The 15,344-nt window shown below is 43.9% G+C and overlaps 1 protein-coding gene across 1 annotated transcript in view; it reads left to right on the plus strand.

Annotated features, from left to right (window-relative positions):
- The window catches only part of LOC133152636 (uncharacterized), an 81,587-nt gene continuing 66,243 nt past the window's right edge, over positions 1–15,344 (plus strand). The window contains exon 1 of the mRNA XM_061276412.1: positions 1–649. Within this exon, the coding sequence (XP_061132396.1) occupies positions 611–649 (39 nt within the window). The 5' untranslated portion in view covers positions 1–610. The remainder of the gene's footprint in view (positions 650–15,344) is intronic.

The following is a 15,344-nucleotide window of genomic DNA, read 5'->3' on the forward strand; positions in this document are numbered from 1 at the left end:
TGTCGGCTGCGGCTGCTACGGCTCTCGACGCGATTTCACTAATTTCACATAATATGCCGCCTAGGGCACTACTTACAACACAAAGTTTAGGTTATCCATCCAGTAGGTTAGTTTATGATCGGTCATCAAGTGTTTTAGATGGACTCGTAGACACAACTACCCTTGCCGGAGTGCTTCGGGCCGTAGCCCCGGTAGCTCACGATGCAGCGGGCTCGCCGGGCAGCACACGCCGGAGAAGGAGTAAGCGGAGGCGGTGCGACCGGCGGCGGAAGCGCGGCTGTCGAGGTGGACTAACGGCTAAGCTGAAGGCTAACCCCTACAAAAATGAGCACCTCACTAAGAAGAATGCTGAGATAGCCTGGAACGCACGTAAACTGAAGAAGGAAAACAAGATTCTCGCAACGTGGGTCAGAAATTGCAAGGTATGGATTAAAACGAACGGAGCAACACCAGAAGATGTCAAAACTCTCGTTGTGAGTGAACTGGAGGAACTGAAGAAATATGGCCTGGTGGTGGGGGAACCTAACATCTACAATGGCTGAATTGATGACCATTATCTGGTACTTATGGACCCTCCGGACGAGAATGGTGGATTACAGCGGAGTACAATATGGCAAACAGAGACTGGCAGGGAGGACATCCATCTCAGGTAGACAGTTCCCTCACACCCTTCATGCCATCTAGTGACATTCTCGCAAATGCAGGAATTTCTGTCCCACCAAATCTAGACTCTTTATTACTTAATTCATTTGATCTAGAGAATGCTAATGCTGGTATCTATGAGTCCTTCTTTAACCCAGATACTAATTATACTCCCCTAAAATCTGTTAAATTGTCATGTGAATATTTTTCTGAAGAAATGTTTAACAAATTGTGCAATACTCCTCCTGGCCACTGCCAAACAAATGTATTCGCCACTGTCCACTTCAATATACGGAGTATCTCTAAAAATCATGATGGTCTAAAAACCTATTTATCAACCTTAACACATTCCTTTTCAGTAATAGCTCTTACTGAAACCTGGATGATTGATAACACATCTAGCTACCCTCTCTCTCACTACACTCCTATACACTCTTGCAGACCAAACAAGCAAGGTGGAGGAGTCTCACTGTATGTAAATGACAACTTCAAATTCTCACCCAGAAAGGATCTAAGTGTTAACTTTGATATGACTGTAGCAGAATCTGTGTTTATAGAACTCTCATCTTGCTCACTTACAAACAACAAAAACGTGATAATTGGATGTATATATAGACCACCAGATTCTGATAAAATGACCTTCAATGAAGCCCTCGACTCTACTCTAGAAATCATAAACAAAGAAAACAAATTATGTGTCCTACTTGGTGACTATAATATTAATTTGCTTGAAACTAAGCAGTCACATACAGCAGACTTCCTCAATATATTATATTCCAGTAACTTTTTCCCTCTTATTAACAAACCCTCCAGGATCACAAGCTCAACGGCCACTCTCATTGACAACATTTTATTTAATTCTTTAGACTACAAGATAACATCTGGCCTGTTGATCTGTGATGTATCTGATCATCTTCCTGTCTTCCATTTCATCCACAGTGATAGTGGTCCGAAAATCAAAAGTCATATTGGTGATCAAATCAAATTCCGTAAATTTACTGAGGAAAACATGGTATCCTTTGTATCTATCATCAGTTCTGTATCATGGAATGAGGTTATTCTGTTGCAAGATGTCAACAAAGCTTATCACTCCTTTCAAACAATACTCACAAATGCATTAGAGTCCTCATTTCCTTTAGTTTCTAGTCGCAAAAATAACTCTAAGGGGAAACCTTGGATAACGAATGAACTTAAAAAATCCTCACGTAAAAAGAATAAACTATATAGAAAATCTATTGCAAATCCCACCCCTATAAATATAGAAACATACAAGAAATATAAAAATAATTTTACAGTATTATTAAGGAAAACCAAACAAACTTACTATGCTGATAAATTTACACAAGCCTCTGGTGACATCAAAACAACATGGAATCTTATCAACCATTTATTACATCGCAAAAAACCTAACACATCTACCCCAAGTGAGATGTTGGGGAAGAATGGAGCCCATTCTAACCCAATAGATATTTCTAATGGCTTCAATGATTTCTTTATAAATGTTGGCGCTACATTGGCATCTAGCTTCTCAACCTCTGATACAAGCCCCTGTTGCCTAATTACAGGGCAGTTTCCTTCACTCTCTATTCTTGACCCCCCTAGTGTTGAGGAAGTTTACAGCATCGTCATGAGCTTAAAAAACACGGCCCCTGGCCATGACGAGATCAGAAGCATACTTATTAAGAAAATCATCCATTCAATAAAAATTCCACTGACACACATTTTCTCCTTATCATTAAAGTTTGGCATTGTACCCCAAGAACTAAAAATTGCGAAAGTCATTCCTATTTTCAAAGCTGGTGAGACAAATGAATATGGTAATTATCGACCTATATCCATTCTTCCATGCTTTTCCAAGATTCTAGAAAAAATGGTTTATTCAAGATTGGCAAAGCACCTAGAAACAAACAATATTCTCTATAAACATCAATATGGTTTCCGCAAAAAATTCTCGACTGAGCATGCACTGCTTCAGCTTGTCAACCATATCTCAACAGCTCTTGACAATAAGAATTTCGCTCTTGGTGTCTTCCTAGATTTAAGTAAAGCATTTGATACCGTCGACCATAAGATCCTTATCGCTAAGCTAGAGAGATATGGAGTGAACAATTCTGCCCTGAAATGGTTCACAAACTATCTCGCTAACAGAGAACAATATGTATATATAAATGGTTCTTCTTCGAACAGATCGAAAATACTATCTGGGGTCCCGCAGGGCTCAATATTGGGTCCTCTATTATTTTTGGTGTACATAAATGATTTCTCCATGTCTTGTTCAAATTTTCTCCCTTTGTTATTTGCGGACGATACTAATCTTATTGCCACCCACGATGATTTTAATTTCCTCATTGCAAGTGTAAATACTGAATTGCACGCTGTTACAAAATGGTTCAAAATAAATAAGTTGTCACTCAATATAAAAAAATGTAACTTCATGATCTTCTGCAATATAAATAAATCTTACCCCAAAGAACAGACCAAAATTTACATAAACAATAACGAAATCCATCAAGTTGCTAGCACCAAATTCTTAGGAGTTATAGTAGACAAACAATTAAACTGGTCTGAACACATTGATTTGGTTTGCAAAAGATCTATGAAAATGCTAGGTATTTTACGAAAAGTTTGTCCCTTGGTCCATCCTTCTGCTCATCTCACTCTGTATTATAGCTTCCTGTTTCCTTTTCTTAATTACTGCAACACAGTCTGGGCAGCCACATATCCAACATACCTCAACAAATTACTCATCATACAGAAAAAGTTCCTAAGAATGATCTCTTTCTCGAATAGATATGAACCAACGGCACCGCTGTTTAAAAATTATTCACTATTGCCAATTGATAAAGTAAACATTCATCAAACCTGTCTACTCATCCACAAATATATATATAGGTTACACTGTCTTCCAGCCACCTTTTATAATTTCTTCACATTTGCATCTGATCTTCATTCTTATCCAACAAGACAGAGGGACAATCTCCACCCACCTTCCTGTCGAACATCACGCCATCAATATAATATCTCCTTTAGAGGGCCCTCATTCTGGAATGAGCTACCAATCCACATCCGATCCATATCTTCACAGGCTGCTTTTAGAAAGCAGCTGAAAGACCACCTTCTCTACTCATGATCCTACCAGTACCATAATTACTCCACCGCACTAAGCTGATTCATACTAAGAACATCAACTTAAACCACAACTTATACTCTGATTCTTCCTTGTTTTTATTATTTTCTGTTTGCAGTTTCTTCTGTCCCCTCTAAGCTACTCCTACCTGGTGTCTCTTTGATTGTTTCAACATCGCTATGTGACTATTTTGTTCTCTTGTTTCTCATTTTGTATAGTGTATTTGTTTATGTATATATGCATACACATTCGTACTATGTATGCATGTATAAATATGACGAATTAATATATAGCTTGTTATGCTTTTGTTTGGTTACTTGTGTGTGTGTATGCATGTATATGTAGGTGTATGTGTGTATGTATATGTGTATATATATGTAGGTGTGTGTGTGTGTGTATGTATATATATATGTATGTGTGTGTATGTGTGTGTGTGTGTGTATATGTGTATATGTGTATGTATGTATATATATGGGTATGTGTGTATGTGTATGTATATGTGTATGTGTATGTGTGTATATGTATATATATATGTATGTGTATGTATGTATATGTGTGTATATGTGTATGTATGTATGTATGTGTATGTATATGTATGTATATATATATATATATATGTATGTATGTATGTATATGTGTATATATGTATATATGTATATATATATGTATATGTGTATTTTTCTTTTTTTTTTAAAAAACACTGACATTTGACGACACAGCACTTTGCTTGCTTTGTTTGTTTTTGCACTTTGTTTGTACTGGAGTGGAGCTCTTTACAAGCCCTAGGCTTCGTCTCCCTCCTTGCACTGTTATTGCTATAATAATATGTGCTAAACAATAAACTCAAACTCAAACTCAAACTCAAACCGCCGCTTCCATCCATCTTCCTCTCCAATGTCCGCTCACCGGATAATAAAATGGACCATCTACAACTGGAACTCTCTTCAAAGAGGGAGGTTAGAGACTGCTGCGCTTTCATCCTGACGAAGACATGGCTGAACTCATCAATACCAGACTCCGCCGTTAGGCTGGAGGGGCTAGCTACATTCCGCGCTGACAGAAACAGCGAACTAAGCGGTAAATCTTGAGGAGGTGGGCTGTGTGTCTACATCAACGACAGCTGGTGCAAAAATGCTAGATCTGTCGCCAGCTTCTGCTCTTCGGACATCGAGCTTTTGACTGTCAACTGCAGACCCTTCTACCTGCCCAGGGAGTTTACTGTTCTTAGCATCACGGCCGTGTATGTCCCTCCTAGCGCTAATACTAAAGAGGCCATGAGCGTTCTCTATTGAACAATCAGTGAGCTGCAATCCACGCACACAGAGGGTGTTTTCATCATTGCTGGGGACTTCAACCAAGCTAACATGAAGACTATTCTCCCTCATTTTTACCAACACGTGGATTTTCCAACTCGGGGAGAGAACACTCTGGACTTGGTTTATACAAATATAAAAGATGCTTTCAGAGCAGCCCCCCGTCCCCACCTCGGCTCTTCAGACCACCTATCTGTAATGCTAATCCCTGCTTACAGGCCCCTGCTGATCAGAGCTAAACCTACAGTGAAGCAGGTGAGGGTGTGGTCTGAGGGGGCCATGGAGGCGCTCCAGGACTGCTTTGAGTGCTCTGACTGGGACATGTTCAGATCAGCAGCAACATATGACAATCAGATCGACATTGATGAGTACGCCATGACTGTCAGCCTACATCAACAAATGCATCGAGGACGTCAGCACCACTAAGAACATCATCACCCGAGCCAACCGACGACCCTGGATGACTGAGGAGGTTCGTCATACGCTGCGAGCACGGAACGCAGCCCTCAATTCTGGCGACAAGGAGGCACTGAGGACAGCGAGAGCCAACTTGAACCGTGCCATCATGTTAGCGAAGCGAAGCCACAGTCGAAAAATTCAGGATTTTTTCCACAACGCCAATAACACCAGGAGCATGTGGCAAGGCATACGGGCGATTACTGACTATAACTTACCCTCCCTCCCGGTGGGTGAGAGTCAACCCACGTAAGGCCCCAGGCCCTGATAGCATACCTGGGCGGGTGTTAAAGGAATGTGCAGGTCAGCTGACTGGTGTCATCACAGACATTTTTAACATCTCGCTGGGCCAAGCCACGGTGCCTGTATGCTTCAAGGCTGCCTCCATCATTCCGGTGCTAAAGAAACCTCAAATCACCTCATTCAATGACTACAGACCTGTGGCACTGACTCCCATCATTATGAAGTGCTTCGAAAGGCTGGTCCAAGACCACATCGTGTCCAGACTCCCCCCGACATTCGACCCGTTCCAGTTTGCCTACCGGAAGAACCGCTCTACTGAGGATGCCATCTCCTCCGTTCTTCACCTGAGCCTGGATCACCTGGAGGAGAGGAACACCCACGTGCCGTTGCTGTTCCTGGACTTCAGTTCAGCGTTTAACACCATCATTCCACAGCATCTGGTGGGAAAAATGGAACGCCTGGGCTTCAGCACCCCCCTTCGGAACTGGCTGCTAGACTTCCTCACCAACAGACCTCAGTCAGTCCGGGTCGGACAGAACACCTCAGGTGTCATCACCCTTAGGCACAGGGTCCCCTCAGGGCTGCGTCCTGAGCCCCCTGCTGTTCACCCTGATGACACACGACTGCGTCCCCAGGTTCACCACCAATCACATCGTGAAGTTTGCAGACGACACAACGGTGGTGGGCCTCATCAGCGATAACGACGACCTGGACTACAGAGAGGAGGTGGAGCAGTTGGTGGGCTGGTGCAGAGACAATGGACTGATCCTGAATGTGGAGAAGATGGAGATCATCGTCGACTTCAGGAAGAACCAGCCTCACCACGCTCCACTGATCATCAACAGCTCAGCTGAGGAGAGCCCACCTGCACCCACCCATCATGAGGACGTTCTACCGAAGCACCATAGAGGGCATTCTGAAGAGCTGTCTCTCGGTGTGGTGTTGGGGTTGCAGCGCCTCCGATCGGAAGAGCATAAGGAGAGTGGTGAGGACAGCTGAGAGGATCATCGGGGCTCCTCTTCCCTCCATTCAGGACTTGTCATCCCAGCGCTGCGTGTCCCGAGCCCGAAATATTATTAGTGACCCATCACACCCCACCAAGGACTGTTCTCCCTCCTACCCTCTGGGAAGAGGTTTCGCAGCATCCGCTGCAGGTCCATCAGGTTCTGCAATAGTTTTTTCCCTACTGTTGTCAGACTGTTGAACAGTCAACGTAGCATTCCCCTGCGCACTTTGTAAATACTGTTTTTGTTTCCATCATTGCTGCACTTTATATTTATCTTATTTATCTTATCTTATTTCATATTTATATAGAAGTGTCACTTTTTATCCAGCCGAAATGTCATTCCTTTGTTTAGAGCCGTATGCAATGAAATTTCGTTTTGTGTGCACGGAGTGTTTACAAAATGACAATAAAGATGTCTAAGTCTAAGTCTAAGTCTAAGTCTAAGTCTAAGATGTCACTACATCACCATCAACCAACACAAATCCCACACCACCCCTGTTGCACACGGAGTCCCTCAAGGATCAGTTCTGGGACCCGTTCTCTTAATTCTGTACATGCTTCCCATTAGACACATCATCCGCCACCATGGTCTCAAATTCCGCTGTTACGCTGACGATACACAACTCTACATAACCACTAAAATCATCTCTCCTGCCATCCTCTCCACCCTCCCTTGCTTCCTCACAGACATCAAAGACTGGATGACTCAAAACTTTCTCAAACTAAACAGTAACAAAACGAAGATCATCACTTTTGGTCCTAAATCCAGTCTCTCCACCTACCAGAACTTGACACTTTGTATTGACGGCCACTCTGTCACTCTCTCACCCCTAGTCAGAAACCTTGGAATTTATATGGACCTCACACTCTCCTTCAGACTACACATCAAGCACGTTACCAAAACATCCTTCTTTCATCTACGAAACATTGCACGCCTTCGACCCTTTCGTTCTACCCCTGCGGCAGAGACATTAATTCATGCATTTATTACCTCCAGACTGGACTACTGCAATAGCACCCTGTATGGTCTCCCCTCAACTGTCCTTCACAAATTACAATATGTTCAAAACTCTGCTACTCGACTGCTCACCCGTTCACCCTCCAGACAGCAAATCACCCCTGTCCTCCGTCGACTTCTCTGGCTTCCCATAAAACAGCGCATACATTTCAAGATCCTTTTCACTAAGTACAAGGCCGTAAACAACCTTGCCCCCCCCCACCTGTCTGACCTCCTGCACCGCTACATGCCCACCCGCCGACTCCGCTCTGCTGACGCCATACTCCTCACCCCCACCACCTCGACCAAATACCAGACTATTGGGGATACAGCCTTTGCCATTGCTGCACCCACTCTCTGGAACTCTGTCCCCCTGACCATTCGTAACGCTGACTCCCTGCACTCCTTCAAACACCATATCAAGACCCACCTCTTCAATTCTGCATATGATACCTAACTCATCGTGTGTGTGTGTGCGTGTGTGTGTGTGCGTGCGTGTGTGCATGTGTGTGTGCGCGTGTGTGTGCGTGTGTGTGTGTGTGTGCGTGATTATGCATACATTTTTCTATGTAAAGCGGCTTTCAGTACTTAGAAAAGCGCTATACAAAACTGATATATTATTATTATTGTTATTATTATTATTATTATTATCCATATGCGCTGCTGACAACAATAACTTACCTATGAGAGCTTCACATGCCCACGGTTGACAAATAAGACATCCCCTCAAATTTTAATTTTAAAAATGCTACAAATAAATGCAACTATTTATAGAGCGTATTTCACAACACCTGCAGCTGTAACGTCTATCCATCCATCCATCCATTTTCGGAACCGCTTAGTCCCCACGGGGGTCGCGGGCGTGCTGGAGCCTATCCCAGCCGTCATCGGGCAGTAGGCGGGGGACACCCTGAACCGGTTGCCAGCCAATCGCAGGGCACACAGAGAGAAACAACCATTTGCACTCGCACTCACACCTAGGGACAATTTGGAGTTTTCAATCAGCCTACCAAGCATGTTTTTGGGATGTGGGAGGAAACCGGAGTGCCCGGAGAAAACCCACGCGGGCCCGGGGAGAACATGCAAACTCCACACAGGGCCGGAGGTGGAATCGAACCCGCACCCTCCTAACTGTGAGGCGGATGTTCTACCCAGTGCGTCACCGAGCCGCATATATATAGTATATACAGTGCCTTCCGAAAGTATTCGGCCCCCTTGAACCTTTCAACATTTCGCCACATTTCAGGCTTCAAACATAAAGATATAAAATTTTAATTTTTTGTCAAGAATCAACAAGTGGGACACAATTGTGAAGTGGAACGAAATTGATTGGATAATTTAAACCTTTTTAACAAATAAAAAACTGAAAAGTGGAGCGTGCAATATAATTCGGCCCCCTTGCGCTAATACTTTGTAGCGCCACCTTTTGCTGCAATTACAGCTGCAAGTCGCTTGGGGTATGTCTGTATGAGTTCTGCACATCGAGAGACTGGAATTATTGCCCATTCTTCCTTGCAAAACAGCTCGAGCTCAGTGAGGTTGGATGGAGAGCGTTTGTGAACAGCAGTCTTCAGCTCTTTCCACAGATTCTTGATTGGATTCACTTGGCCATTCTAACACCTGGATACGTCTATTTGTGAACCATTCCATTGTAGATTTGGCTTTATGTTTTGGATCAATGTCCTGTTGGAAGATAAATCTCCGTCCCAGTCTGAGGTCTTTTGCAGACTCCAACAGATTTTCTTCCAGAATGGTCCTGTATTTGGCTCCATCCATCTTCCCATCAATTTTAACCATCTTCCCTGTCCCTGCTGAAGAAAAGCAGGCCCAAACCATGATGCCGCCACCACCATGTTTGACAGTGGGGATGGTGTGTTCAGGGTGATGAGCTGTGTTGCTTTTACGCCAAACATATCGTTTTGCATTGTGGCCAAAAAGTTCGATTTTGGTTTCATCTGACCAGAGCACCTTCTTCCACATATTTGGTGTCTCCCAGGTGGCTTGTGGCAAACTTTAAACGAGACTTTTTATGGATATCTTTGAGAAATGGCTTTCTTCTTGCCACTCTTCCATAAAGGCCAGATTTGTGCAGTGCACGACTGATTGTTGTCCTATGGACAGACTCTCCCACCTCAGCTGTAGTTATCTGCAGTTCATCCAGAGTGATCATGGGCCTCTTGGCTGCATCTCTGATCAGTCTTCTTCTCATTTGAGATGAAAGTTTGGAGGGACGGCCGGGTCTTGGTAGATTTGCAGTGGTCTGATACTCCTTCCATTTCAATATAATTGCTTGCACAGTGCTCCTTGAGATGTTTAAAGCTTGGGAAATCTTTTTTGTATCCAAATCCGGCTTTAAACTTCTCCACAACAGTATCTCGGATCTGCCTGGTGTGTTCCTTTGTCTTCATGGTTCTCTGCGTTTTAAAGAAAACCCTGAGACTATCAAAGAGCACGTGCATTTACGTATACGGAGACTTGATTACACACAGGTGCATTCTATTTATCATCATCAGTCATTTAGGACAACACTGAACGTCTGGAGTGAGTTTGCTGCACTGAAGGTAAAGGGGCCGAATAATATTGCACTCCCCACTTTTCAGTTTTTTATTTGTTAAAAAAGTTTAAATTATCCAATAAGTTTTGTTCCACTTCATAATTGTGTCCCACTTTTATTTAAATTAAATTATTTTAATTTAGATTTTATATCTTTATGTTTGAAGGCTATATATATATATATATATATTCTATATATACATTGCTTGTTATTGTTGTTATTGTTATTGTTTGTTTTTTAAAGATATAGTTAATAGTTTATCTCGGTGCAGTAGGGATATAGCAATTTTGAGAGACTTAGAAATCACAGCAAAATTAAGCTCAATTAGAATCCCTAGCCCTTAAACCAAAGGAACAAGTAAAAATTCTTGGCATTATTATTGACTCTGACCTGAATTTCAACTCCCACATCAAACTCATAAGAAAATGTGCCTTCTTCCAGCTAAAAAAAATAGCAAGGCTCAGAGGCTATACATCCAAACAAGATCTTGAAAAATTAATTCATGCCTTCATATCTAGCAAATTGGACTACGGCAGTGCTTCTCAATTATTTTCTGTTACGCCCCCCCCTAGCAAGAAGAAAACTATTCGCGCCCCCCACTCCCCACCGTGACTATCCTAACTTGTCTTGTAAGTCGTAAAATGTTGACTGTCGCAAACGTGACAGAAGTAACAATGAGAGCGCCACTGCGGCCTGCTGTAGTAGATGCGCAATTACACTTTATTCTAGTACTGCCAAAAAAAAAGCCTGTTCCCCAGGGTCCACGCGCCCCCCCAGGTATAGCACCGCCCAAGGGGGGCGCGCCCCACTATTTGAGAAGCACTGGACTACGGGAACAGCCTCTTCGAAGGCCTACCAAAGAAAGCTATTAAACAACTACAGCTCATTCAAAATGCTGCTGCTCGAGTTCTAACAAGAACCAAGAAAGCCAAACACATTTCACCAATACTCAAGTCCCTACACTGGCTACCAGTATGCCATAGAGTAGATTTTAAGATTCTGCTAATAGTTTATAAATCTCTAAATGGGCCAGGGCCAAAATACCTCTCTGAACTGCTCCAACACTATGAACCTTCTAGATCACTTAGGTCATCGGGAACAGGCCTGCTAATTGTTCCCAGGTACAAAACAAAACATGGTGAAGCTGCTTTTTGCCATTATGCCCCCCATAGGTGGAATAAACTCCCAGAGGACATTAGATCTGGGTTACAGGGCCACAAGGGCATTGTCGTCCGCATACTGCAGCTCCATGATGGATATGGTGGTGGTTTGACCTTTAGCCCTGAGTCGGTTGATGTTGAGGAGTTGACCGTCAGTTCTGTACATGATTTTGACTCCGTGGGGCAGATGCTTGCTTGTATGGCGGAGGATAGCAGCAATAAAGATGGAAAATAGTGTTGGAGCGATGACGCATCCCTGTTTGACACCTGTGTCAACCCTGAAGGGTTCCGTCTCGTCTCCACTGCTGCTGAGCACTGTGGCTGACATGTTATCATGCAGTAGTCTCAGTACTCGGATGTATTTGTCTGGGCAGCCAATCTTGGATAGAACCAGCCAAAGGGCCTGACGGTTAACTGAATCGAAGGCTTTGGTGAGGTCTATGAAGGCCATGTATCGTGGTTGATTTTGTTCCCGGCATTTTTCTTGCAGTTGTCGAGCAATGAAAACCATCTGTGGTGCCTCTGCTTGGGCGAAATCCACTCTGAGACTCAGGAAGGATGATTTGTGACAGGGGGTGAGTCTGTTGGCCAGAACCCGAGCGAGGGCTTTCCCTATGGTGGAGAGGAGAGAAATGCCACGGTAATTCCCGCAGTCTGCCTTGTCTCCTGTCTTGAATACGGAGACGATTAAGGCATCTCTGAGCTGTGCAGGGATTTCCTCTTCTTCCCAGATCTTAAGAAGCAGGGCATGGATGTGCTTGAGAAGGTCGGGTCCGCCTTTCTTCAAGACCTCTGCTGGAATTCCATCGAGCCCAGCAGCCTTGTTGTTCCTCATCTTCCCAATGGCATCCTGCAGCTCGTTCAGGCTGGGTGGCTCTCCCATGCTTTCAGCTGTGGGCTGTTGTGGTAGTTGATCAAGAGCAGGGGTGGGCAAACTTTTTGACTCGCGGGCCGAACTGGGTTCTAAATTTGGACCGGAGGGCCGGACTAGGAGCAGATGGACGTAGGCGTTGTGTGAAGTCATATAAGCGACCTGTAAAGGTCATTGCATAAAAGATCTTGGCCTTTAGTAGGTAGTAAAGCATGGATATTCCCAAAAATTTTTTTGAAAACAAATGCATTTATTAACAGCATTAAAAAAATAATTCACTAAAAAAATGCTATCAGTGATTCTCATAAAATACGACACTGTTATTATGAATAACAATCTCCATCACTTCAGTGCCTGCAGGTCAGATTAATGAAAGATGTTTATCTTATGAGATCACATCAAACGGCAAACATTCTGACCAAATATATCATCTTGAAGAATCGGTGAAAGCATACATCCAAATAAAGTAATCAAAACAGCAACACGGTGAGGGGTATCTGAAAATCAGAGCAGAGTTTCAACTCGCAAACACCTGGTAACAGAGGTGAGGAAACGGGAAACACCTTCTTAAAGTAAGCCTTAAGAACTTTACAGGTTAAGATTTGTCGCAAATAGGTGGTGCATCAATGTCCTTGAGCATCCTGCATTGTTTGAAAATGAGAATGGTCGCTAGTTTCAATTCCTGCTATGTGTACAAATCATATTCAAAATGCATTTTTTTACAATAAACTTGAGAGCCTCCCGTTCATTTTCAGTGGGAACAGTGTTGTTGGTCTCCCTTTTTTGCTAGTGCGTCATAGTCTGGAGTAAAATTTGTTGTGGCAATTCTTAGGCGAGATCCGAGGTGTTGGTCCGTTTACCTTGATCTGTGACGGGTTGATGTTGATGTGGCTGAACGTCACGTCGCGTACATCGATCCAAATTGGCCACTCTTTTTTAACATTCGACACTCACTTCTTTTTTTCGGGCCACTCATTTTAATGGAAGGATTCCAGGGGAAGGTTTGTGGGTGGCTTTAGCGCAAAACTGCATCTGAAAGCTCAGCGTGCGAATTATAAGAATGCTGTCGTCAAAGCCCACGCTCTAAATTCGGGACTGATACGAATAGAGCGAGAGTGCGCCAAGTCCGTACTACTGAGTACGTACACGCACTTTGAGTGTGCACCGAGCTTTCTGACACGGCTTCCGGTAGTAAATGCGCAGGCGAGCGCTTCGCCATCTACTGGGAAAACGCAGTCATTGCAGGCAAAATGACCAAAAAAAAAAAAGTTTAATAATACAATTTGTTCAGGGTTGGCGGGCCGGATTAAACGGTCCCGTGGGCCGGATGTGGCCCGCGGGCCGTAGTTTGCCCACCCCTGATCAAGAGCCTCCATCTCAGGTATAGTGTCCCTGTTTAAGAGGTCCTCGTAGTGTTCTTTCCACCTGTTTGCAATTGCCTCCTTGTCCTTCAGCAGCAGGCGATCCTTTGAGCAAAGGGGGGTTAGGCAGCGGTGGCTGGGACCATACACCGCTCTTGTGGCATCAAAGAAGCCTCTCGTGTCTCCAGAGCAAGCTGCTCGATCTCCAGAGCCTTCTTTGTCCACCTTTGGTTCTTCAGTTCCCTAACCTGTGTTTGGACGGCTGCCTTCGCTTTGGCATGGGCTACTCTTTTCACCTTGCAATGGATGTCATTTTGCCAGGTGATGAAAGCTTGCCGCTTGTTGTTAATTAGCTGCTGGATCGCAGTGTCATTCTCATTAAACCAGTCTTGATGCGTCCACTTTTTGTGCCCGAGGATTTTTATGCAGGTGTTCATTATGGTAGTCGAAAGTGTGCTTCAGTGTGTTTCAGTATCCTCTGGGTAGTGGTTGGGCAGCGCTGCACTAAGAGCCTCCTGCAGCTGTTATTGGTAGGCGGTGTCATTCAAGATAAGATAAGATAAGATAAAAGGAACTTTATTAATCTCACGTGTGAGAAACTGCATGTAACAACAGATTTACAGGAAGGTACAAGTTGGGGGATAAAGGTGCAAAAAGAGACTTCTAGACCGTAGTCCTCCGGCATAAAAAATAGAATACAATATAAAAAGAAAAATATGGAAAAATAACAGCAATTGTAGTAAAACTAAAAATATAAGCTATGAATATTTACAAAAAGAAGAAGATAAAATAGTGGTAAAGTGTCGTAAAGTGTATGAAGTTTAGTAATGCTAATAACAAAAAGAAATAGTGCACGGGTTATAGAAGTGAAATAGATCTATGCATTGTGTGGCAGAGGATATTGCACATCTGGCTTAAATTGCACATTGGGGTTAAGAATTGCACGTTACGGGGAAAGGTATTGCACAGAAGGATGTTTTTACAGGTTGTCATTGTACAGCCTGATTGCGGTGGGGATGAAGGAGCTGCGGTAGCGTTCCTTCTTACACGGGGGGAGTCTGAGTCTCTGACTGAAGGAGCTGCTCAAGTTCTCCAAGGTCAGATGCAGTGGGTGAGAGTGGGTTCCTGATGGATGCTAGCCTGGCTAGCACCCTCCTCTCGCCCACCTCCTCAACAGTGTCAAGAGGGCAGCCCACCACAGAGCTGGCCCTCTTAACCAGTTTGTTAAGCCTCTTCCTATCCCTCTCTGTGCTGCTTGGAGACCACAGCGTAGAGGATAGCAGAGGCTACCACTGAGTCATAAAAGGTTTTTAGCAGAGGCCTGCTCACTCCAAAGGAGCTGAGTCTCCTCAGGAGGTGGAGGCGGCTCTGTCCCTTCTTGTAGACGGCGTTCATGTGATCAGTCCAGTTCAGTTTATTGTTGAGGTGAACACCCAGGTACCTGAAACTGTCCACGACCTCAATGTCCTGACCCTGGATGTTCACCGGTGAGTGGGGAGGTGCTCCTCTCCTAAAGTCAATCACCAGCTCCTTCGTCTTACTGGTGTTCAAGCACAGGTGATTGTGCTCACACCAGTCCACAAAGGCGCTCATGGCCGACAGGTACTCCAGCTC

This window comes from Syngnathus typhle, linkage group LG4 (genome assembly GCF_033458585.1).
Source record: "Syngnathus typhle isolate RoL2023-S1 ecotype Sweden linkage group LG4, RoL_Styp_1.0, whole genome shotgun sequence".
NCBI classification, from domain to species: Eukaryota; Metazoa; Chordata; class Actinopteri; order Syngnathiformes; family Syngnathidae; genus Syngnathus; species Syngnathus typhle.